At 53.3% G+C, this 24,006-nt stretch overlaps 1 protein-coding gene across 1 annotated transcript; it reads right to left on the bottom strand.

Moving 5' to 3' along the window:
* Positions 1-575: 575 nt before the first annotated feature.
* IGHMBP2 (immunoglobulin mu DNA binding protein 2) lies at positions 576-23,960 on the bottom strand. The gene is made up of 15 exons (XM_036384811.1): positions 23,876-23,960; positions 23,140-23,309; positions 22,705-22,897; positions 22,107-22,190; positions 17,585-17,747; positions 16,668-16,868; positions 14,543-14,690; positions 12,670-12,844; positions 7,868-8,050; positions 7,328-7,446; positions 6,297-6,391; positions 5,902-6,025; positions 3,081-3,968; positions 2,538-2,710; positions 576-1,033 (listed from the first exon to the last, which is right to left on the bottom strand). Exons 1-15 carry the CDS (start codon positions 23,947-23,949, stop codon positions 836-838), a joined length of 2,988 nt encoding a protein of 995 aa, XP_036240704.1. The 5' UTR covers positions 23,950-23,960; the 3' UTR covers positions 576-835.
* Positions 23,961-24,006: the final 46 nt, after the last annotated feature.

Below are 24,006 nucleotides of genomic sequence, written 5' to 3'. Positions count from 1 at the left end.
GGGACAAAAAATGCTGCTGGAGCTATTTTGGGGGTGGGATGGATGGACCCCGTGTGAAGGATTAGGAAAAGGTCCAGGATGGACACAAGTCTCCCTCCCATTTGCAAGGCTCACCTGCTGTACTATGCTGTCACTATGGGCTTTCCCAGTGGGAATCAGCCTCCAAGGAGCTCTGTGGGAAGGGCAGGACAGGTCTGGGAAGGGACAGGCAGCAGTGAGGAGGGAGAGACCTCCCAGTGGCACAGGAAGGCTCTCCCAGGGAAACGCTTGCATGTGCTGGAGCAGCTCCTCGTGGTGCCAGCATGGTTTGGGTTCGAGGCCCAAACCCATCCCTATTCCCATCCCTGGAGCAGGGCTGAGCTCCCTCCTGAGCCCCTGGCCCAGGTGGGGAGGGAATGGCTGCAGTGCGGACAGGCTGGCTCCCTCCAGCTCTGAGCAGAGCCAGAGGATTGCTGGGCTGGGACACATCCATTTCCTCAGCCATCCTCCCTGGAGCACAGGGTTACCCAGGGTTTTCCATGCCTCCCACGTTCCTGTTCCCAGGCATCCATCATGTGCTGCCGCAGGGACCGATGTGACAGTGACAGCTTTGGGTGTTTAATGCCCTTTTTACCAGCGTGCACTGGCCCCTGAGTGCATCCATCACCGTGTCCATAACCAGGACAATGCAGCAGCTCTCCCTCCCCTGCCTCAGCCCTGCACCTTGAGAAAGCTCCCCGTTCCAGGTTTTCCCCCAAAATGGAGCCCCCTATTCCACCCAGGCCCAGCACAGCAGCTTTGCCCTGGGGGGGCTGAGCTGTGGCTTTGAGGTTAAAAAAGGCAGGATTCAGGTCCCTCATTTCTCCTTGTCTTTCTTTTTGCCCTTCCTCTGGCTCGTCAGCTCACTGAGCTTCTGGTCCAGGCGGCGCTGGAGGTGGGCTCGCCTGGCGGGATCCAGGGATTTGTCCTTGGAGCCGCTGCCGGGGTACAGGATCCCCTCCCGGCTGATCCGCTGCCGGGCCTGCGCCTTGGCCTTGTCCCCACAGCCGTGCACCTGCGGACAGAACGGGCACGGATCACCCTCCTGGGAGCCAGGGGCTGCCACTCCTCCTCCAGCCTGGAATTCCTTGTGGGCCTGCTTTGCATCCCCCTGAAATCATCTCCCACCATTTACAGCCATTATTATCATTACGTTATATATTATTATGTTATTGTGCTGTTATATTGCTTTATGTACTTACATATTTTTATAATTTCAGTTCATTATTTTATTATCATTGTTTACTATTGTTTTTATTTATTTTATATATTTATTTATATTGTTTTACTTAATTTTTCTTTAATTATCATTGTACTACTATTGTTTATTATTATCATAGCTTACTATTTATTATCATTGTTTACTATTTATTTTATTTCTATGTATTTTAATTTTACTTGGTTTCATTTTATATTTACTCTATATTTTTATAGATTTATTCTTTATTTTATAGATTTATTTTATAGATTTATTCTTATACTTATTGTTTATAATTAATAATTAATGTTTATTATTCTGTGTTTTATAAAATCATCTTTTATAACTCCTCTCACACAGAATGAAATATAAAGATCCAGGCCTTGGGCTCTGAACAGCAGGTAAATCATCCTTTGGGATGGTTCAAGTGGCTCCTTCCACCTCCTTTCCAGTGAACTGGGAAAGGACTTTTGGGGAATGGGAGACCTTTTTTAGCCATGAATCTGCTGCTTTAATGAGCCAAGTCCAACACTGGAATTATCTCTTGCAGGTGAGATCCTAAATTCTGATCCCTTTTCTTGGCCCATCCCAAAGTCATTTATGTTCCCATGGAGTGAGGTCCCAGCCTGTTCCCTCAGAGCTGTGACAGCCCTTCCCAGGGCTGACATGGATTTGAATCCCTGCAATTGTTGGAGCCTTGTCACAATTCAGCAGGGAGAGGCCATTCTGCAGGGAATAAATCTCCGTCCCCCTGGATGTGAGTGACCATAAATACAACTATTCCTTGCCATGGAAACAGATAGCTCTTGACAGAAGGAAAAGCTTGCCAAGGATTTATAGGGCTGCTGAGCTCCTGGGGGCTCCACAGGGTAAGGAACAAGGACACAGAGAATTCTGAATCGCTGGCCAGGCAGCACTGCACCGTGCCTGTCCTGTCCCCAGGATGCAGAGACAATCTGCAAAGGGCTGGGATCACCCTCAGAATGCAGAGGGAATGTGCAAGGAGCTGGAATTGAGTCCAGGCTCATTTCAGCCTGAAATTTGTGCTTCTCCATTTCTGCTCTCTGCCTCACTTTATCCACACAGAGTAGAAGTGCCAGAAAATGGTAAAGAAGGGCACAAAATGAGAGGAAAACAGAAAATCCCTCAGGAAGAGGTGAGCAGAGCCCAGGTGTCAGCACCTGCCAGCCCTGTGTACCTGAGCTCAGCACAGGCTCTCACAGGGAGGGCTCTGCTCAAACTCCGTGCAAGGAAACCCTTCCTGCCCAGGGAGCCCCACAGGGAAAATTCCCAGGCTGAGCCCGTCCTGCCCCCTCCTTACCTCAGGGATGTGGTGGCTGAGGCAGAAGAGCCGCTGGCAGTGGTGGCAGAGCTGGCCCAGGGTGGTGACAGAGGCCTTGCAGCGGGGGAAGCCACAGGTCCTGTCAGCTTCCATGGCAGCGGAGATCAGAGCATCGAAATCCTCCCTGGCCGCGCTCCCGATCGCCGGCTTTCCTGGGAAAGGTGAGCACACACCTGCATTGGGGCCTGGGAACAAACCCTCCCTCCTGCAGCCACAGGGCAGCCTCTGCCTTTACATCCTTCAGCGTGGGCAGGTACTCCCACACTCAGCTCCTCTCCCCACTCTTGGGAGCCTGTGACTCCTGAGACTCTCCTGGGAAAGGGTCTCCAGTGTTTTTCCTCTCACTTACAGAATGTGTTTCCAGGTATCCAAACCTGGAGGCTGCAGTCAGCTCCCACCTCCCTGCAGCATTCCAAGAGCCACATGCTCCATGCCCAAATCTCAGACTCTGGAGCAAACCCACCGGGATTAAGATCCATTCAAAGAGCATTAATTGTGCTGGTTACAAAAAGCTTCACCCACCTTTGGCTTCACTCTTGTCCTTTTTCCTTCTGCCATTCCTGGGCTCCTGCACTTTCCTGGCCGCCTCCTCCCGCCTGGCTTTCTCCCTTTGGACTCTCTCCAGGTGCAGGGATTTCAGATCCACTTTCCCTGAGCTCTTGCTGCTTTCCCCTGGCTCTGCAGGGTCAGGGGTGTTCCCGTGGGGATGCTGGGGCTTGGGAAGGGGCTCGGGGGGTAGCGGGGGCTCAGGAAGGGCCTCAGAGGGCAGCGGGGGCTCAGGAAGGGGCTCAGAGGGCAGTGGGGGCTCGGGAAGGGGCTCAGAGGGCAGCGGAGGCTGCTTGGGGAGTCTCTTGCGGACACTGATGTACCTGTCCCGGCCCTCCCCGGAGCTCAGGTGCTGCAGCCCGTACTCCTCTGCCAGCACGTGGACCAGCATCCGCTCGTGGGAATTCAGGGATGTTGGGAAATCCAGCTGTGCCTCGCTGCTCGCCAGGAAGGCCACCAGCATGGCCCTGAACCTGTCGCCACCCTCCTTTGACCCTGAGCTGTCCCTCCCAGCTGTGGCAGGGCTCGGGGAGCTCCGTGCTCCCTGTTTCTGGCTCCCTGTTCCGCCTGCTGCCGCCTTGATCTTCCCAGCTGGAGCCGGAGCCGGCCGCGCTTTGGGGCCCGGTGCCTTGGGGCCCTGCTGGCGCTGGGCCTGGCCCTCCCCGGGGTAGTTTTGGGGCACGAGGTCATCCAGGTACTCGAAGGCGGAGCGCACGAGGCCGTGCTGGGCCAGGTGGTCCAGCAGGCGCCGCAGGAAGGGGCGGCTGCCCACGGTGTGGCTGTCACACACCACGGCCACCTGGCGCCGCGCCCGCGTCACCGCCACGTTGATCCGGCGCTCCTCAGCCAGGAAGCCCACCTCACCTGGGAAAACAGGAGGGAAGGATGCCAGAGGGGACAGGGACCCTGTCAGGTAGGGGGGGACAGGTAGAGGGGGACCCTATGCCCTCCAAGCAGGGGTTTGGTCCAAGGGATCCAAGGATTTATTGGCTGGAGGGTGAGATTTGGCATTTATGGAGCTCTGCTCACAGCTGTTCCTCTTGCTACCTGTGTTGCACAGGCTCCCTGCAGGTTCCCTGCTTCCTGGGGCAGGGAAGAGGATGGAAGGCACATGGAAAGGGGGAACATCTCCCTGCCTGGCCCATGACACAAGCTCAGCTCGGAGCTGGGAGCAAACACAAGATGGAGCAGCGTGGAAAAGGCTCACCTTGCGACAGAGGAGAGACTGCAGGTAAAGAGCTCCTCCCTGTCCTACAGAGCTCCCCCGTGCTCCCAAATTCCCTGGGGTCTGTAGGAACAGCCACTTGGGAGGTTTTGCTCTGCTCACAGACAGCACGAGAGCCGGCAGTGCCGGGATGACTCAGGCAGGATCAGGCAGCGAGAGCGGAGCGTGGGTGGCTGCGAGCTCCCAGCTCCAGGGAACAGCGAGCAGGCCAGGCAGGAAGAGATTAATGCCTCTGCCAGAGCAGTGCCCAGCCTGGCTCTGCCTCAGCAGCCTCCTCTGTGCTGCCTTTCAGGGACAGGCTGAGGGGGAGCCCCTCTGCCTGCTCTGCAGCTCAGGGAACAATTCCCAGTTTCTCTGATGAGGTTTAACCCAGCTGCAGGGGCCAATCTAACTCCTTTCAATCCTGGAATGGCTTGGGTTGGGAAGGACCTTAAGGCCCATCCAGGGAGACTCCACCCCCTGCCAGGGATACCTTCCATTATCCCAGACTTCCAAGCCTTGTCCAACCTGGCCTTGGACATTTCCAGGGATGGGGCAGCCACAGCTTCTCAGGGCAACTTGTGCCAGGGCCTCAGCTCCCTCACAGGGAAAAGTTTCCTCTTAAATGAAGGTTTCCTGCTGGATCAGGAATGGCTGCAGAGGGACAGGTCAAGAAGAAGCCTCCCTGTGCCCCCAGGAAGGCAATTCCTGCCCCACACCTGAGCTTTGGCCTCTCCCTGTGCAGGAGAAGGGGCTGTGGGACACTCACCCTTCCAGGGCCACCAGCTCCCACCAGCACAGGGGTGAGTCACTCCTGGATCAGGACTATTCTTAGTGCTGTCCCCACCTCCATTCTCCCCACAAGGCTGCTTTTCCTCCTCTAGTCTTGGAAAAAGAGGCACCTCCTCCTTCCATGCATATTTCCCCCCTTTTTTTCCCCTTCCAGCCCTCAGCATTTGACCTCCAGCAGCATAGGACTGTGGGTTTGGAAAGGGAATTGATCCCAGCATGGAACAGAGGTGATCACAGAACAATCCTACTGAGCTCCATCAAACCTTTCAGCTCCCTGAACAGGAGCCTTGTGCCCCCAGGGCAGCAGCTTTTTTCCAGCTATTAACTTCCACTGCAGCTGCTGATAGCAAAGAACTTGATTTTCTGCTCTAGATTTTGCTCCCAAAAGCAGCATTTTCCATGCACAGCTTGGGATGCCAGCTCCTGCTCACTTTCTGCAGGGAACTCACCCAAAATGGAATTCAACACTCAAGAAATTCCCCCCCAGCTCCCCTAAATGTAGGGCTAATGGGATGTGACATTCTTAGGGCCCTGGTTTAAATCATTTCTGAGCCCTCAGGGGGTCAGGGAACCTTCAAACTGAGCAGTCCTGGGCCTGCTGTAGCACAGGAGCCTCCTCTGCAGCCCTGACAGCACATATATTCATTAATTAAACAAAAAAGCCTGAAAAGGGAGGGTTTGCCACTAAATCCATCCAGAGCCAAGTGTTAGAGCACTGCAATTAAACCACAGCACTTGGCTACATGACTTCCTTCCCATTCCCAGGGGAGCAATGCTCCAGCAGGCAGGTCTTAGTCTTACCTTTCTTGTTGGATCTGACAAAGGACAGGATCACTGCCTCCTTCTCCCTGCCCTGGAAACCATCCACTGATTTAATTTCCAGCTCGGGGTGGCTGTGGCAAAGGTGCTGTCTGAGCATGTCCACCTGAGAAACAGGCCAAGGGCAGCTTTTAAAGGAAACACATGGGTGAAAAGGATTCAAATGGCAGGGTTTTGGGGGAATCCCTCCCTCCCAAACCTCCTGAGGGCTGGGAGTGGAACACCTCACTAACAGCTCTTCCCTCCATGGCCCCAAACTGCTCAAAGGTGCAGGAGCTGGTCCCAAATGCTGGTTACATTTGGCTCTGCAGCTCTCTGGGGTCTTGTGGTGCTCTGTGTGCAGGGACAGGGGGGATGCCAGGACAGGGACAGCTCACCTGGAGATTGTAGGGGGCCACCACAGCGATGTCCTTGGCCTTCACACCAGCATCCACCAAGGCCTGGACGTGCATCCCCACCAGCTGGACCTCTCCTGGGACAGGGACAGAGTGTGACAGGGGACAGAGGCCAGAGCAATGTGCCCACCTCCCCCAAAACAGCAGGAAAGGCTGCCATGAAATGGTTATCCAAAATGGTGCCTGGTTCAGAGAGATCTAAGGGGAAAAATTAAATCCTGTATGAATTATTTCATGGTTCATTGGCTGGGCTTCTGCTTTGCAGCAAAACACAGCAATAAACATCAAGACTCTGCAGTGAGCTGTGCCAAAAGGCTGCCTCCCAAATTTGGGGAGATGTGCCTCTAATCCTCTGCTCCAAATCCCTGAGTTCTCTCAGACCAGGCTTTTTGGCTCTCCATGAGGGAACAAGAGCCTGTTGTGTTCAGCAGGGCTCTGGGAATGGTGCATGGAAAAATGAGGCACTCAAATGATGGTGGGGGTCAAAGAGAAGGTAAAAGATATTTAAACTGGTAAAAACTGCCCTTGTGTTTTCCAGCCTGACTTTGCACTCAAGCTCTGTAATGAAATCCACTTTTTCAGCTGAAAAGCAACAGAACTCGGGTGTCCTAGGAAAATCCATGCAGAAGAACCAGACAGGATTTCATGGAATGAGCAGAATACTGGGAGGTAATTCTGAGCTTTATCCATGGCCTTCCCAAAACAGGTCTGTGCTCTGCCTGCTGCTATTTGCCCTTCCTTGGTGTAAAGCACCTCCACAGGGGTTCTCCACCCTGTCCCAGCCCTCAGCACAGAGAAATGTCCTTGCAAGGGGACACGGCAGCCAGAGAGGCCACCCACAAGCTGGACACTGTCCCTAGAGCTCCAACACAGCTCAGAGTCCCTGGAGGTTGAGGATTTATGGAGGGAAGATCTCTCAGCTAAGCAAGGCTCTCTGGGACCCCAGGGAGACATCTCTGGGATGTGGCCAAGCCTGTGGTGGGCTGAGCACCTCAGTCCATCCATTCTGGTACCTGGATTCCCCTTGGACTGTTCATCCTCCACTTCCAGCTCAAACAGGCCACAGCCAGCGGTGTCTATGAGCAACAGGGGAATGCTGGTCTCTTCTGTGTCACAGACACCTGGCAGGTCCCTGCACGAGGTATGTGTGAAAGGGCCAGTTACCAATGCTGCTCTTACAGCAATATCCACACAAGCTGCGGCTGCCCCATCCCTGGAGGAGCCAGGCTGGATGGGACATGGAGCAGTCTGGTCTAGTGGAAGGCGTCCCTGCCTGTGGCACGGGACTGAGTGGGCTTCCAACCTTCCAACCCAAACCATTCTGGGATTCCAGGATTATCATAGCAAAGGAGGACACAGAAGACAAGTCTGCATCGCTTCTGGTTACAGAGCAAAAAGGACAAACCCCCCCGGTAGTGTCTCCTCGATGAAACAATGTCTGAAACAAAAACACTGCCCCAACCTCAGGAGGAGCAGAAAACTCCGCAGGGAAGGAACAAACGGGGATGAAAAGGACATTTCAGCTCCTGCAGCAGCGGAGAACAGGAACCCACCTGAGCAGGTGCTGTGCCACGGAGGGGTGTGCGCTGAGCCGGCCGCCGTAGAGCTCCGAGGACGCCCATTCCATGATGAGCCGGTGCATGCGGTACTGCACGGTCAGCATCCGCACCGCCCGCTCCCCGTAGTGCCCCGCCAGCCGCTCCATCAGGCTCAGGGACAGCCCCTCGGCCGCGGCCCTGCACGGAGAAGCACCTCAGAGTGGGAGTGTCCATCCTCCAGGGACGGCCCAGGGCGGGACGGGGGTCAGCCAGCCGCTCCCGACACACGCGGTGCAGAGGGTGTCAGTGGGAATGCTGTGGGAGCAGCCGCGCTCCAGCCCTGCTCAGCACCTTCGTGTGGCTCCCCTGGGGTGACACCGTCACCCCTGTTCCACCAGGTCTGTCTGACCCTCAGGGACAGACTCAGAGATCAGAGAAGCTTGGACACAGATCCTGCCCCTGGCCTCTGGAGTCACCACCACCCCGGGAGGTGTTCAAGGAACAACTGGATGTGGAATTCAGTGCTCTGGTCTGGTTGACAAGGTGAGGATCGATCACAGGGTGGGCTTGGTGGTCCTGGAGGTCATTCTCAACCTCAGTGATTCCATGATTCCGTGATCCATCAGTGTCACCAGTGTAAGGCTACACTGGTGTTACTGCAAGCTCAGCAAGCATCAGCATCACCCACTGCAATAGGATCAGAGCTCCACCCCAAATTTTGGAATGCCTGGTGCTCACACAGCCAAGCCCTGCTGCTTTCATCAAGATCCCTGCTGCTCCAGCATTTGCATCCTTCCCTGGCCACTCACCCTGGACTAAGGCACAGATGCACTGCACTCCTTGCTTCTTCACTCACTAAATCCCCATCACATCCAGCAGCGCCCCTTGCTCATGTATGTAGCACAAATGAATCAAATTCCTACAGAATTCAGCCTTTCAGGAGCCTGTTTGCTTCCTCCTGGCCTCACAGAGGTTTTGTTGGGAGGCACCATCTGAGGAAGAAGGATGGAAGTCGTTGCCCTTGGATTCTGTGAGCGTACAGAGATTTTTCATACTGAGGCTGACACTGAGCGTGCTGGTGGCTGCCAGACACAAGGAAGCAGCATGAAGATGATGGAATGACGGCAGGGAACAGCTCAGGAAAACGCTTTCCATCAGGCTCTGGGGCACAGCACGCATCCAATCCCTGCCGGGGGAATCCCAGCGCTACACGGCCCCACAGCGAGTGCACTGCTGTGGCACCAGCCAGCCCTGCCACGCTCACCACAGGCACTTGGGAAACGTGACAGGAGACCGCCAAGCCATTAAACCTGCAGAAGGGACAATTAAGGACAAATCTTTCCAAGAAGCTGGGCCTCATTAGCTCTCCTCCTCGCTGAATCAGAGGATGCAGCACGCAGGCAAAAAAAAGGGGAATAACCTCTGGATGGACAGGGCAGCAGGAGGTGGGAGGCAGCAGTTTGCCAGATGGGGGATGGGGTAGGTGGGATGAGGGGACACAGCAAGATGTAGGGTTGGGGGATGCATTCCAGACATCAGGAATTAACTTGATTCTCCCAGCTCTGTTCTGCCCATGGAGCCTGGATCCTCCTGGACAGGAAGGAAATTAAGCAGGGAGAGCTGTTGGCACTCAGGTGCAAACCATGCCTGAAACAACCACTAAACCTCAGAGCAAACCTCAGGAATAATGCTGTTCCCTACCCTTCCAGCAGCATTCCCACCACAGGGATCCACAGGAGGTTATATGCTGAATTAATAATGAGGAATTAATCTGCTCAGGAATGTTTCACCTGTTAATAATTTTCTGTTATTTCACCACTCAATTAATTCCTACGGTGGTTGATTTCTCTGCCAAGGAAATCCTGAGTGCCCTGAGCAGATGTTTTTTGCCTGTTGATTGCTTTAGAGAAATAAAATTGGGATAAGTTGGACAGACAGAACCACGCATGGGATGCTTGGGAATATCTACTTTAAAGTACCTAAAGTACAGCTGGGAAAGGCAGAATTCCCAAACCCAGCCCACAGCAAGCAGGATTTGTTGCTAACATGGTTTCATCTTGTTTTGCCTGCAGGAAATGCTGTGCTTGGCCAGCCTGCTCTGTACGTGTCCAGAATGATCAGTACTAGGAGAAAACCAGGAATTGTTTCCTGTGGAAGGCTGGAGCTGTGTCTTCAGCCATGACTTATTTTTTCTTATTCATCCCTGAGACAGGAGATGCTGGTGTGACTGATCCCTGCAGTACACATTGGATTTGGCTGGAAAAGTCTGGAGAAGGAGGTCACTGTGTTTTTCTACCTCAGGAACTCCAGAGAGAAGTTATACACCAGTTTTACTGGGAGAAGGAAATCTCCCCCTTTCTTTCAGGCAAGTAAAAATTCATGTATGTGTCCCAGGACAATCCAGCTGTAGAAGCTACCAGAGAAACCCAATGCCTGGCACTTCAGTGACGAAGTGAAAGGAAGCCCATTCAGACCTGCCATGGGAATCAGCACATGGATTTGGGATGGTGCAGGCATCCAGACTGACCATGGACAAACAAGATGGCAAAATATCCCTGTGTTTGTACAGAACAAGAGGTTTGATAAGCACCTGCCAGTATCTGAGGGGAGTAAAACCAAATTAATACATCAGAGCCCTGATGTGGAGACAAATTCATTGGGAAAAGGATGGAATGAGGGCTCCAACAAGGCAAACAAATGTTCCTGACAGATTGCAGGGAGTGCCCAGGCATGGAGATGCCCACAGGGACAAGGACAAATTGCAGGAGGAGGATCTCCAAGACGGAAGCTGCTGCCTATGAGCCTGGGCTGGAGCTGCCGAGAGGGAATTGGAGGGGGCTGGAATTTGCCAGCATGGACTGGAAGGTGTGTGTGGGGATGGCCTCTGGATCCTGGGACACCTCCAGGTGTGTCAGAAAGCAGGGAAGAGGAGCCTTCAGACCCTCTGTCAAACATTCCCCAGGCCTCAGGGGGTCACTGCTGGCAGGAACAGGTAAATGCTGATTCCATGGAGGAAAAAGCAGGTAACAGGAAGGTGGAGAGAGTCCCACAGCATTCCTGCTGGACAGAGGCTTCCTGCCTGAGCAGGGCTGGCTTCCCCTGCTGTAGTAACAGCTGAGCCTCCTGCCAGCCTGGATTCATCCCAGATAACTTCAGACCCTTCCCTGTGGCCCCAAAAATAGGAGCCCACCCACTCCAGGCCCACTGTCATCAATGGAGAAGGGGAAGGTGGGCGGAAGGGTTGGAGTCCTCTGCATGAATCATCCCTGGAAATAGCTCCTTGCTTCCCCTGAACCACAGAGGAGCTGGCAGGTGATTTGGGGCCTTTGTGGGAGCTCTGGAAATACCCACGGAAGGAGGTGGAAGGGATCTGCCTCTGTGATGCTTCCTGGGCCTGCAGGGAACGTGGAAAGCCCAGAACGGGGCTCTCCAGCATCCCGTTTATTTCCATCACAGTTGTTCAGGCTGGAAAAGGTCTTTAAGATCATGGAGTCTGATGTCCCCCTGCACTGCCAAGGCCACCAAGTCAAAGCTGATGGAGAGAAAGGCACAACTGCTCAAGCAGGAGCAGGAGGAGATCCAGGAGGAGCTTTTAGCCTGCAGCTCCAGCCAAGGCTCCTGGCAGCAGCCACCGTGACAGAGCAGAAACAAAGCAGCTGCTACAATGTTTCTGGAGTGAAGAAAAACTGCTTTTGTCTCAAAAGAGGGAGCCAAAAGTGACACCAGCTGAGTGTCAGCCCCGTTCCAGATAACAGAGCTGGGATTTTTACTGTGTTTTGCCCTTAATCTGACAGTCTGGGGAGAAGCCAGGCTGAGGCTGCTGAGGTGGATCCAGCTGGATGGGTACTATGGAGTATTATGGAGCTATCATGAAGTTTTTCTGGGGGAAAAGAGGAACTTTATGCACCACTCACAGAAAATAATAACAACTCTGAAATTAGAAGGACCAAATGGCCAATTTCTTCTTGCTGCCAACAAGATACTACTCCAAAAAGTGCCTTGCTTGGAAAATCCAGGCATGGAGAGCCAGCCTGCAAATTCCCAGGGAATAAACAGCAGGACACAAGAGTGGAGGGCTCTGGAGAGGCTTTTGGAGCTCACCAGCCTGGACACTTCCGGGCAGTTGAGCATGTGTTTATCACCTGCCAAGATCTGCAGAACAGCAAGCATTCAGGCATCTGAGAGAGGTAAAATGAGAGGATGCTGCAGCCCCTGAATGTTGTTCTCACTATCTCTTGGCCATGTGCTGGGAGCTGCTGCCTGCCTTGGATTTTTCATTTCCTGTGTTCAAAATCCAAGTGAGGTGGCGGATATGTGTCTTGTTCATTACTTTCTGCAAGCAGGACAGGCTGTTTATGAAGTCAGGCCTATTTCTCTGCTTCAGTGGTTCAGTAATTCCAGATCTGGAGCTGCCTAAACCAGATAAACATGAGCACATTTATGTTTTAAATAACTCAAAGATTCCTCAGTACTCTTTGCAGCATCCCCCTGGAAGCACAGGCAATTTGCACTATCCACAGATCTTTTCCACAAACTAACTGCTCTTATTATCCACATTGTAGGGACTGGGAGGTTTTATAATCCCTGAGGTGTGTGATAATGCAGCATCTCACTGGGCCAATTCACATATTAATACATTAAATAAATAAATGTGGAAACCACAGAAGCAGAATTAAAGGAAATACTAGGATTAGCCTGAGGATGAGCCCAAATGCATTCCACAGAGCCTGCAGGCAGCACAGCTCTCCACTGTGAAATGTCTCCAATCACCAGGATTCAGAGGCTGCACAAAGAACGGGAGGATCCAGGATTTTTACCTGTGGGAGATGATGGTGGGGGGCAGCTGCTTGTGATCCCCAGCCAGGATGCACTTGGGAGCCTTCAGCAGAGGGATCCAGCAGCTGGCTTCCAGAGCCTGGGCACACTCATCAATCACCACCAGGTCAAAGTGGGTTTCAGGCAGCAGCTTCAGGGGGCCGTCTGAGGAAGCACCTGGTGGAAGGAGAAGGTTCCCAAGTGAGCAGGGGAGCAAGGAAGAGTGAGGAACCTGCTCTGGAAACAAACCTCACAAGCTGTAATAGTGACTGAGGCAAGTGAAATAATGTTTCTTTGCAGAGATGTAGGAATTCAGCCCTGCCAAACACGTATCCACTGATATGTGTAAGTCAGGATTGGTTTTGCCAGCTCCTCTTTGTCCTTTTTTCCCCTGGCATCTGGGCCCAGACGCTTCCAAGTATCTTTGGGAACAGCAGTGAAGCCCAGATGCCAAAGACAACAATATGCTCCAGTGCTTCATCTGGAGCAGAGCAAGGAACACCCACCTTCCTGCTGCCCCCCAGTGCCAACAAAACTCCTCATACCCAGCACTCAGGGGGTGAGGGACTAGGGGTTCACCTGTCTGGTAACTGAGGGACACCCTGAGAGGAGGAGATGGGCTGACTCTGCTCCTCCTCGTGGCACTGGGAAGAGGGAAGGAGACTGGAACCACACAGCCACATCAAGGGCTAATTTTTAACATCAAAAGTCCATTTGTAACATTTGTCTCCTTACAGACATCCTGCTCTAACCATGACCTACTGATACTGATCCATACATTGATCAGAAATCTGAATTCCAGGGGCATTCAAATCTGCCTGCAGTTCACAAAGAAGAAGGATGCAAAAGGAGGAGGGCAGGGTGAGGAAGCCAGTCTCCCAGATTTTTATTTACAGAAATGTTTTTTCCAAAGCTCCTGTGCTATTGCAGCTCTGAGAGTGGGGATTTGGCTTTGCCACTGTAAATCCTGCTGCCTCTGCAGCTCTGCATCACTTCAGGCATTCCAGTTTGCCACCACAGACACTGTTCTCCTTCCAAAACTGGTTTCCAGCCTGTATGAATCTGCTCTGGTGAGTTGTACAGTCATAACTCGATTTTTGCCACTTCTCCAGCTGGCTGGGAAGCTCCAGTTCCAGGGAGAATCACAGCTGATCAACAAAACCACCAGTTTTACTGGGAGAAGGAAATCTCCCCCTCTCTTTCAGGCAAGTATAAAGAAAGGAGAGGCCAACTCCCAGGGACTAAGACATGGAAAGATTTATCTGTCCACTAACCTTCACTCCAGTAACTTGCTGTTTTATGACCTAAAACTATTGATGTTTCCTTTCAACAAATGACCCTTGAGCAACCAGATCTGAAGATTTTAAGTGAGTATGAAAAATCTGAGCCAGTAAAGCCCTTCCACACGTGCCAAACCTTCCCAGCTGCAGCTGCCTGATGGACACCTGGACCTGCTCCCTAAAATCCTGTGTAACAGCATTTGGGTGAGTGCAGAAGCAGCCACAGGCAGCCTGGGAGCAGGCTCTGGAAACACGTGTTGGGTTTCATCAGCCCTGGCAAGGGTCCAAGCAGGGAAGCAATCCCATGTGATTTATGCCATGGGGAGCAGATTGCACACCTCCAGCAGCACTTGTTTACTCACTGCACTCCCTGCTCCTACTCAGAGCTAACAGGGGCCCTTCCAGATCCATCTTCTGTGCTCAACAACCTCCTGCGCCACAGTGGGAGCTGCGAGAATCCCACTGGGACTGGGGGGCTTTGCTGAGCTCACAGGAGCTGGGAGTAAGTGTGCCAGCCATCCCAGGACAGCTGCCTTGCAGAGCACCTGGTTTAGCTGGCAAAGGGAGGGAAAACACCAGCAGGAGGATGTCACACCTGTGTTGGTGGCAAGGACAATGCTGGCCTGGCTGAGGGCTGCAGTCATGGCAGCCTCTTCTCTCTCCTTCAGCTCCTTCCTCAGGGTCTTGATCTCACCCAGAAAATGGCTTCGCTCTCCTTTGTCTTGAGCCTTTTTGGTTTTTGCCTAGAAAACAGAAAAATTTGGATAGAGCCAACTGCTGCCACTCAGTGCTGGCTGTGTCTCTGATCTGCCAAAGCATCTGGGAGGGAGGAATGTTTAGGAAGAGGGGTCTTGGGGACTGGGATTTCCTAGCTTATTCTGAGGAAGCAGAGCCCTTCTGGAAGCAGGAGGGCTCCCCAAGCCCCAGCAGCAGCTCTGCCACCTCAAACTGGCCTCTCTGAGCTGCTGGAAAGAATCCAGACAGGCCCGGGGCTTTTTTTAGCAGGTATTAAATGTATCTACCACCCTAACCCACCAGCACTGGACACCAGCACTGCCAGAGCAGCAGCCATGGGAGCACAGCTCAGCTATGGCTCACTGAGCAATCCCAGATGGAAACTGGGATCATTTCCCTGGAGGTAAGGCTGGAAAGGATGCAAAGGCTGCAGGCAGAAGCTCTTATAGGTAGCAAAAAGAGCAAGACAGGCTGGTTCCTATAGTCATGCCATGGGTGGATTGGATGGATGGATGGATGGATTGATTTTCTAACATGGATCACCTCAGCCCCCTGCTTTGGCTGAATCCATGGGTATTTAAAACTGTGAAACCTCCATGTATCTGACAGGTGTCATCAAAATGGGCTCAGGAATTCCAGGTGTGGGATCACAGGCCCTGAGGATGAGGTCAGTGTGGATGTCACCCATTCCTAGTTAGGGATTAGGAATATCAAGTCTAATCATCCCCACCTGCCTCATGTGAGCTCTCTCATGTCCTCATTGGTCTGGGAGTCTATGTAAGGCCAGCTCATGGAGTGAGCCTGCTTTCTTCCCTGGGTTCCCTGCCTCATCCTCCTGGACTGCTCCCTGATCCTGCTCAGCATCCCTGGAGCTGGACTGGCCCTGGATCTGTGCTGCATTTCATTCTCAGGTACTGTGGGGCTGAAACCCTGCTGGAGTAAGGAGTATCCAGAAGCTGAGGTCCTGGGAATCTCAAAGCCAGGTGAGGGAAGGAAGCACAGAGGCGTAGGAAATGCCTCAGGAGGGCACAGGTTTTTATTTCTCTTACTGCTGCTTCTGTGGGCTGGGGAGAAGGGAAGGAGAGAGAAGAGTCAAAACATGGAGCTGCAAAGGGAGAAATTGTTCCAGGGAAAAGCAGGGAATGTGGCAGTGGAGAAACAGAGGCAGGAGGAAGAAAAGATGGGTCAGGACCTTGGAGATGAGCTCTCTGCAGCCAAGGGCAGCTTCTGTGACATACTCCTCCCAAGGAGATGAAAGTGAAAATTAATCACCAGTCAGAAAGATGGAAAATAAATTAAGAAGCAAAAAAAAAGAAAAAAGCTTTAAAAAGCTTTTGGACAGTGCTGCCACTAGAAAAGGGAAGGAAAATAACCTAGTTAGCATCAAATCCTCACCCCAAGTACCAGAGCTATGTTGTAAGGGAATGTTAGGAAAATTAGGGTGAGAAAGAAGAAATTAAGGATGCATTTTAAAATGTGCTCTGCTTTCTACTTGAGGTGGCTGAGAGTGGGAGGGAGTATCAGGACAGGCAGACAGCTTGTTAGGAAGTGAATTAATGATGGGAATGTTTCCCTGGTAAAGAAGAGGGCATGGATCAGGGCAGTTGGGTGATGTGAGGGGCAGCAGCAGGGACTGGAATTTTCACACTTCCATGAAGGATTCGGGCAGGAGGAGTTCTGTCCTCCAGCACATGAAGATCAGAGAAGCCCAAAATGGTTTAGAAAAGTACCCCCAAAAAATATCCCAAAATGGGTTAGAAGAGACCTTATGGATCATCTCATAAGGGCAGGAACACCTTCCTTCCACTAGCCCAGGCTGCTCCAAGCCTTGGACACTTCCAGGGATCCAGGGGCAGCCACAGCTTCTCTGAACCATCCACTCCAGAGCCCCCCCACCCTCCCAGGGAAGAACTTTCCCCTGGCATCTGCCCTTCTCACGGGATCACTCCGGGCTGCACACACACTCCCCCCGCAGGGGCACGCACCCAGGCGTGGTCGATGTCCCTCCTGATGTCAGCCACGATGTGGGCGTTGTCCCCTCGGGCCAGCACGGCGTCCAGGGAGTGCTGCTGGATGGGCTGGAGCAGGCGGGCGGGGTGGCCCAGCCGCAGCAGCCGCGCCCTGCAGCCCGCCAGCCGCTCCACCAGGTTATCCACGGCCACGTTGGACGGGGCACAGCACAGCACCTGCGGGGACAAGCACGGCCTTGGCACCTCTGAGGGCACCCACGGGCTGGAGCAGGGGGTGGCCGAGCAGAGAGAGGGAGACCAGCGAGCTTCTGTTGGGAACACAGCACTGGCATCACCACAGGTAATTCCCTCCTTGCTTTGCAGCACTTCTGTAGGGGCCCCAGCGAACCCCAAACCTGAGCTCATCAGCACCTCCTTGGAGCTCGTGGGGAAGTCCCTGGTCCCTGCAAGCCAAGCCAGGCTCTGGATTAGCACAGATCCAACAGGGGCTGCTCCAGCTGCCACAAAGCCCAGCAGTGTGCAAAATAATCACAGAAACCTGGAATGGTTTGGGTGGGACCTTAAAGCCCATCCAGTAGCCCCCTGGCCATGGGCAGGGACACCTGCCACTATCCCAGGTTGCTCCAAGCCCCATCAGCCTGGCCTTGGACACTTCCAGGGATCCAGGGGCAGCCACAGCTTCTCTGGGCAACCTGTACCAGGGCCCCACCACCCTCACAGGGAAGGATTTCTTCCCAATATCCAACCTAAATTTCCCCTCTTCCCATTTGAAGCCATTTCCCCTTGTGGTACCACCCCAGTTCCTGACAAAGAATCCCTGTAAATCTTCCCTTGACAAGAAGGCTGCTCTGAGGCCTTCACACAACCAGAGATGGTCACTGGTGGCCACCTGAGGTGGTCCCTGTCAGCAGAGCCCTGGCAGTGAGCCTCACCTTCAGGCCCTGCTGCACAGCCTGCAGGATGATCTCCACCAGGGTCGTGGTTTTCCCTGTGCCTGGAGGCCCGTGGATGATGGCCAGCTCCCTCTGAGCCAGGGAGAAGGACACAGCTTCCCTCTGAGACTCATCCAGGGAGCCATTGAAGAACTCAGAGGCTCTGGGGAGACAGCAGGAGAGTCACTGGGACCTCAGCCCCAGCTGGAAGAGGCTGAGAAGCACAAATCTAGAAATACATGGTATTCTCTGCAGCAGGCCCAAATCCACTTGGTAATGAGGAGAACCTTGGGAGGAAAGCACTGAGGAGGCTGGAAGACCCCAGAAGGTAAAAATAAGCTTTTTAAACAGGCTCCCTCCCCATCCTGCATCCATGCTTCCCCATCCCCTCCCCAGCCCTGACACTTGGCCTTCAACCAGTCAGTGCTGGAATTCCCAGAATTTAAGAGGCATTAAGCTGCTCCAGCATCAAACAGGTAGGTTTTCCTGGCTCTGGAGGGAGCTCTGGGTTTGTTTTGCAGGAGAACCAACACCTTTAGTGAAATCTTCAATGAAAATTGGGGAGGAAGTAGCAGATTTGGCAAACAAATCCCTGCCAGTGAACAAACCTAATCCAGCACCAGTGAAAAAGCAGAAAAACCTACAGAGTCTGTGAGCAGAACAGAGCAGCCCTGTGGTGGCCAGCCAAGACTGGGAATGAAGGCAGGAAAAGGTACAAAGAGCAATTTAAATGATAAAATTAAAACTCATTTCTGCTTTAATAAGGGAGGAAAAAAGAGAAAAGAATATGCAAATCACATTAGAAGAGAATTGGTTTCACTGCAGAGACTGAATTCTCAAAAGCTGCTTTTTAACCTCCCAGATTGATCTCATTTAAGCCCAAATTTATTCTCATCCCCCCCCCCCAATCCTAATGCTAATCTCCCTGTTCATTATGGGAGTTAATTACAGCAGGGATGATGACTCATTACACCGAGGTTTCCCGAAAATAACGTTCCCACAAAAGCTTATATAAGACACATCTCTGGGCATCCTTCCCTGCTGGGCATCATGTGCTTCATCCCTCCCTTTGCATTAAGGGCTGGATTAAAAACATGGCAGTTTCTTCTGGTTTTAGGCAGGTGAACCTGTGGCTCTTCAAGCAGCACCACCAAATGAGGTAAAACAAAAGATACTCATTGAGAAGGTGATGATGAGGAGAGAAATGGGGCTGAAGGTGCTTTTTGCTGTCACCCTGCCTCTTGGTTCATACGTAAATTTTGGGTGAGTGTGTTAATGACTAAGACAGGACCAGGAAGCATCCCATGGGCTGGGGGAAAAGCAGGAATAGCTTCAAACCTGAGAGGCTTTTCCCACAGTGAGGAACAGCTGGGATGTGGGAGTCATTGATGCTTCCTTTCTCAAGGATGAGCCAAGGAGCTTCTCCAGGCCTGTGCCCACCCTCATCCCTCCCAACCACGGGCTGCCAAGAGCTGCTGTGTGGGAAGGCTGGCAGGGTGCCTCTCCTGGGCTGGCCACATTGGTGGGCAGGAGGGAAGAGCCTCTTAGGGGATGCTGTGGCTCCTCCAAACTCTTCTCCCTGCAGCAGCTGGGCTCCAGGTATCCTCACCTGAAGAAATCCCTGGAATGTATCTTGCTGGTGGCCAGGTAATTGTGCCCTGATGCACAACTTCATTTATTAGTGCTGAAAACCAAATTTCCTTGGCCATCCAGGCTGGTGCCCCAACATTCCCAGGGACTGAGATGCTTTTCTGCACAGTTCCAGCAGCTCTGCTGAGGCAGTGGGTTGGGGGGTGATATCCAGGCTCAGGAAAGGGGTCTTTGCACCAAAAATGGATGGAAACAGCCCTTCCTGGGAGGAAGAGCCCAGGCTTTCCAGAGCTGGAAGCCCTTTCCAGGGTGTATTTCTGACCAAGAGCAATTCAGACCCCCATCCCCAGCAGCTCCTCCTCACTGCAGCCAACACTGCTGGACAAAATCCAGCTGGGTACTTCAGCCTGGATCAGAACTTCCCCTGTTCTCCAGAGGAAATATCTGGCAGCTGAGTTGTCTGGACTGTTTGTCTTCCCCAAAAATCTCAGAGGCCTCTCCATGGCCCCTGTGATGACAAGAGGTGTCACAGGGCAGAGGGATGAGGAGCATTTCAGGTTCTTTTTTGCAAGTGACTTGTGTCAAAAAGCCATGAAATTCTTGCTGGAAATCCCTGGTGCTTCCCCAGTGTTCTGCTGCCAGGTTGGCTTTTTCGGGGGCATTCCTGCCTTTTCACCAGGACTGCTTCTTTCCCTTTACAAATGTTTTGACAGCCATGGGCAGAGTTGGACACAAGCCAGGCCTTCTGGAGCCAGGAACAAAAATGAGCATTCCTTTCTCCAGCACAGGAGAGAGCTGGCAGCTATCACCAACCTGCACAGGTACAGCAGAACCTGCTTTCCAAAGGGAAAAGGGACATGTCCCTCTTGGATGGCCAGGAGGAGCACAGCAAGCAGAGCAATGCTGGCCTCTGCTGGCAAGAAAAGCCTCTCCACTCCCCCCCCCATTCCCTAAATGTAGGGGTGCAGGGATCCTACATGGATGCTGGGAGCAGGGGAGGATTGTTTGGAGGTGATTTCAGGTGTGGAAGCTCCAGCAGAGCCACGGCTGCAGATCAAAGTGGAAGGGAGACAAGGAGGCCGTTTTTGATGGGTGAGCACCTGGATTCTGCTTCCCAGGGAGTCTGATAAGGGCAAAATTCCTGCTCAGTTCAGAGTCTGCCCTTTCTGGAAAAATGGCTCTCCCCCTTGGAGCCTTCCTGGAGGCAGCAAGGTGAGGTGTGGAAGTGCTTTGTGCCAGTCCCAATCTTTGCTGCAGGTCCCAGCTACCCACTGGAAATCCCTTCCTTTCCTTTTGGCTATTCCTTAGGTTATTCTTCCCACAGCCTGTCCCATGTTTTTGTCTTATGCCAAGGGTATTTATTGCTGCATATTTAAGTGTTTTGGAAGGCCTTGGGCTTTGATGTGCTGTGTTAGGCTGCTGCTGATAATTAATTACTGAAATGCACAGCGGTATCAGAACCCACCTACAAGATTTCCTGATTGAAAAATTAGGATTCTCATCTTGTCCCCCACAAAAAAAAAAATAATCAGATTCAGGCTTCTGCTGCTGCACATTGCACCTGCTGGAGTGGGTTTTGCCCTGTCTCCCAGCTGTGGCTCCCTGGTTTCTGAGGGAAGTGAGCTCATCTGGCATCCCTGAGCAGTGTTGACACAGATGTGTGTCTAGACAGCCAATTTCAGGAGCTGTCCAGGGCTTATTGACTCAGCCTGCTGCTGATGGGCTTGTTTGAAACCAGGTAATGGATGGGATGAGACACATCCCCAAAGAAACCAGGCTAATGGGTGCTTGGTCATGGAAGAAGAGGCTGTGACATGGAAAAGCTGCCTGAGTGCTGTGAAGTTTGCCTGGCAGAGCCCTTCAGCTCAGGGCAGGCTTATTCCAAGTTATTATCCCTTAATTCCTGGCTGGTACAACATCTCTCCAGGTGGGGAGAAAGCAGCTCTGAAGGGAGGAGGTAACTGCAAGGCCTTGGAGTTCACATTGCACCTCCTCTGTCTGTCTAACGTGCCTCCATCTACCCATCAATATTCCCAGTGCTGAGCAGATGAAAATTCATCTCTACCCAGCCTGGCACAGCTGAGTGATGTGGTGAAAAGGAGCTTTCCTTCATTAGAGGCACTTCTGCTCCCTCAGGGGTAAAAGCACTGTTGAGGAAAGTTGATTGATAAAAATTTAATTCTTTTATTTAATATTAAAACTTTGAGTGCATCAAGGTCCCCGGGCAGCCAAAGGGCTAAAAGGTTTGACTCAGACTGGGATCAATGCTTAGAGAAATGGGGATAGGACTCATTAGCACCCATTTTTTGTCCCTGGCACATCCTATCAGAAGTCAAACCTGGCTGGAGGAGATGGGAGAGAGGCAAACCATAGTGGGCAGCCAAATCCAGGACTCCAAGGAAGACAAACAGTGCAGGGAGCTGTGGAGGGGAGGAAAAGGGGCAGAACCCTGGCAGGGATGGATGGCATGAGGGGGGAGAGCAGCCCTGAGCTCCGTACATGGCGTAGACACAGCCCACCCTCAGCCCTCACTCCCGGATTTTGGCACTCTTCCCTTCTGCCAAGGGATAATATCCATTAGCAGGTGGTGATATCTGACTCAGCTGCTGATCAGAGGCTTTGCTCTCCCCAAAAGGTGGAGCTGTGTAATTTAATCTTTGTTTCTTCCTAAGAAGCGCAACAGAGTGGATACTACTTATATCCAAGTTTTTATCAAGGTCCTTTCCATGAGGAAAGTGTGCCCAGTACAGACCAGTATGAACACAGTGCTACCAGTGGCAGCCCCACTGATGACTCACATTGAACATTGGGGTCTTTTCTGGAGCATGTGTGGATAAAAACAGGGATCAGAGCTATTTGTGCTCTCGTGGGCAATTCCCAAGGATGCCCACCAAGCCTGATAAAAAAAGGATCCTTACTTGTTTCAGGGAACGCCCTGGGAGCAGAGGCAAAGAAGAGGACGTCGATCAGGTCAGAGGCTGGGCCACCACGGTACTGCTTGAGTGCAGTTAGAGCTCTGCCAAAGAAGGGGAAATCCAGGTTACAGACACAGCAGGAATTCTTTGGAGACTCCCAAGTGCCCAGAGACAAGCTGTGAGTAAGGACCACGCTATTCCACAGCTGAACAATGCTACCCCACAAGACTAATCCTACACAATTCCTGCATCTCTCAACCCTTGCACACACATCCCTGTGCTGGTCAGGCTTCCACTTCCCATTGTCCCTGTTTGGTACAGCCAAATGTGCTTTTTTGGGATGTTCATCCAGCAAGGAGCTGTTCACTCCTCCTGCCAGGATGGAAAAGGCCCTACACAGAACCCAGAGCATTCCAGAGGTGATGCAATAGGACCAAAACACAGCCTGGAGAGGGAAAGGGAAGAGCAGGACCAGCCAGCAGGTGGGTAAACTGAGGCTGATGTGAGGCTCTAGAATGACAAATCCAAGCTGGGAAGGGACTGGGAAGGCTTTTCCAAACTGAACTTGGCACTCCCCCATCCTGCTGGGCAGAGTGAGCCGGGGTGAGCCCTCACCTTTTGAGCCTGTTGTAGGTGACATCGTTGGCCAGCTTGAGCAGGCGGAAGGAGCGCTCATGGTCCAGGGCCAGCTCCCCATCCCGGGCCTCCTCCAGGGCCACTGTCACTGCCTTGGGGGTGACACGTGTCAGCACGCCCGTGCACAGCGGGTCCCCCTGCCCAGCAGACTCATAGAGCCCCACGATGTCCCCTGCAGAGGTTGGAAGGGAGAGTGAGGTGGGGCAAATGTGTCACTGTCCGGGAAGCTGCAGCTGCCCCATCCCTGGAAGTGTCCAAGGCCAGGCTGGACGGGGCTTGGAGCAGCCTGGGCTAGGGGAAGGCGTCCCTGCCCATGGCAGAGGGTGGGACGGGAAGGGGTTTAAGGTCCTTTCCAACCCAAACCCTTCTAGGCTGTATGATCTCTTTCTTTGGAAAGACAGGAGTGTCACTGACCAGGCCCAAAGCTGTTGCAGGGCAGCTCGGTGTCCGAGTCCCGCTTCCTGGGCTGGAATGTCACCAGGAGACGCCCGTAGAGGCCGGTTCTCTGGCTGCTGACCTGGAGCTTGAGCAAGCAGACACCTCTCCGCTGCAATTCCTTCAGGGAGACGCTCTCCTGCCATGCCCTGGGAACCACATGCAGGTGGGAACACCACGGGGTGAGGATGAGGGTCACAGCTCCAGGGGACAGAGCAGAATGACCTTAGCCTGGCACCTCCGTCCTCCTGGCTGGGTAAGTGTCTGTAACCCCAGCAAGGCCATCTAAGAGGGTGACTTGGTCCTGTGGGGGCGAGCCCAGCAGGATTCCCCATGGATCAGAGCCCTGTGGGCTGGCATTCCTATAGGGCTGGGCTGGTTAGAGCGGTGGGACTCCAGCAGCATTCCCACCGGTGACAGGAGGGTTTCCTAGAGGTGACAGGGGGTCCCAGGGGAGGATCTCTTGGGGTTTCCATAGGTGACAGGCAGGTCCCAGCTGAGGGTCCCTCCGTGTTCCCCAGGGGTGACAGCAGGTCCCGGCTGAGGGTCCCTCAGTCTTCCCCAGGGGTAACAAGGGGTCCCTCAGTGTTCCCCAGGGGTGACAGCGCTACCGTGCCCCCGCAGCCGCACGTGTCCCCGGCTGCGACCGCCCCGTAATCCCCCGGCGGTCTGTGCCGTGTCGCCGGTGCCGGTGCCGGTGCCGTGTGTGCCGCACCTGCTCTGGGCCAGCTCTGCCTCCCGCTCGTCCCGCAGCAGCCCCAGGTGCCGCTCCGCCGCCTCCGCCGCCATGGCCCACTCGGCCCGCGCAGGCCCCGCCCCCTCGGCCGGCCGGGCCCCGCCCCCTGC

The sequence above is a fragment of the Molothrus ater genome, chromosome 6, assembly GCF_012460135.2.
Source record: "Molothrus ater isolate BHLD 08-10-18 breed brown headed cowbird chromosome 6, BPBGC_Mater_1.1, whole genome shotgun sequence".
Lineage (NCBI taxonomy): Eukaryota > Metazoa > Chordata > Aves > Passeriformes > Icteridae > Molothrus > Molothrus ater.
This window is presented reverse-complemented; position numbering and strand designations above follow the sequence as displayed.

Coding starts and splice junctions, on each gene's coding strand:
- IGHMBP2 (XM_036384811.1), bottom strand. CDS start 23,949: ATGGCGGCGGAGGCGGCGGAGCGGCACCTGGGGCTGCTGCGGGACGAG. Junction 22,191..22,704: donor ACCTACAACAGGCTCAAAAG/GTGAGGGCTCAC, acceptor CTTCTTTGGCAG/AGCTCTAACTGCACTCAAGC. Junction 6,026..6,296: donor TGGCCCCCTACAATCTCCAG/GTGAGCTGTCCC, acceptor CCTGTTTCTCAG/GTGGACATGCTCAGACAGCA.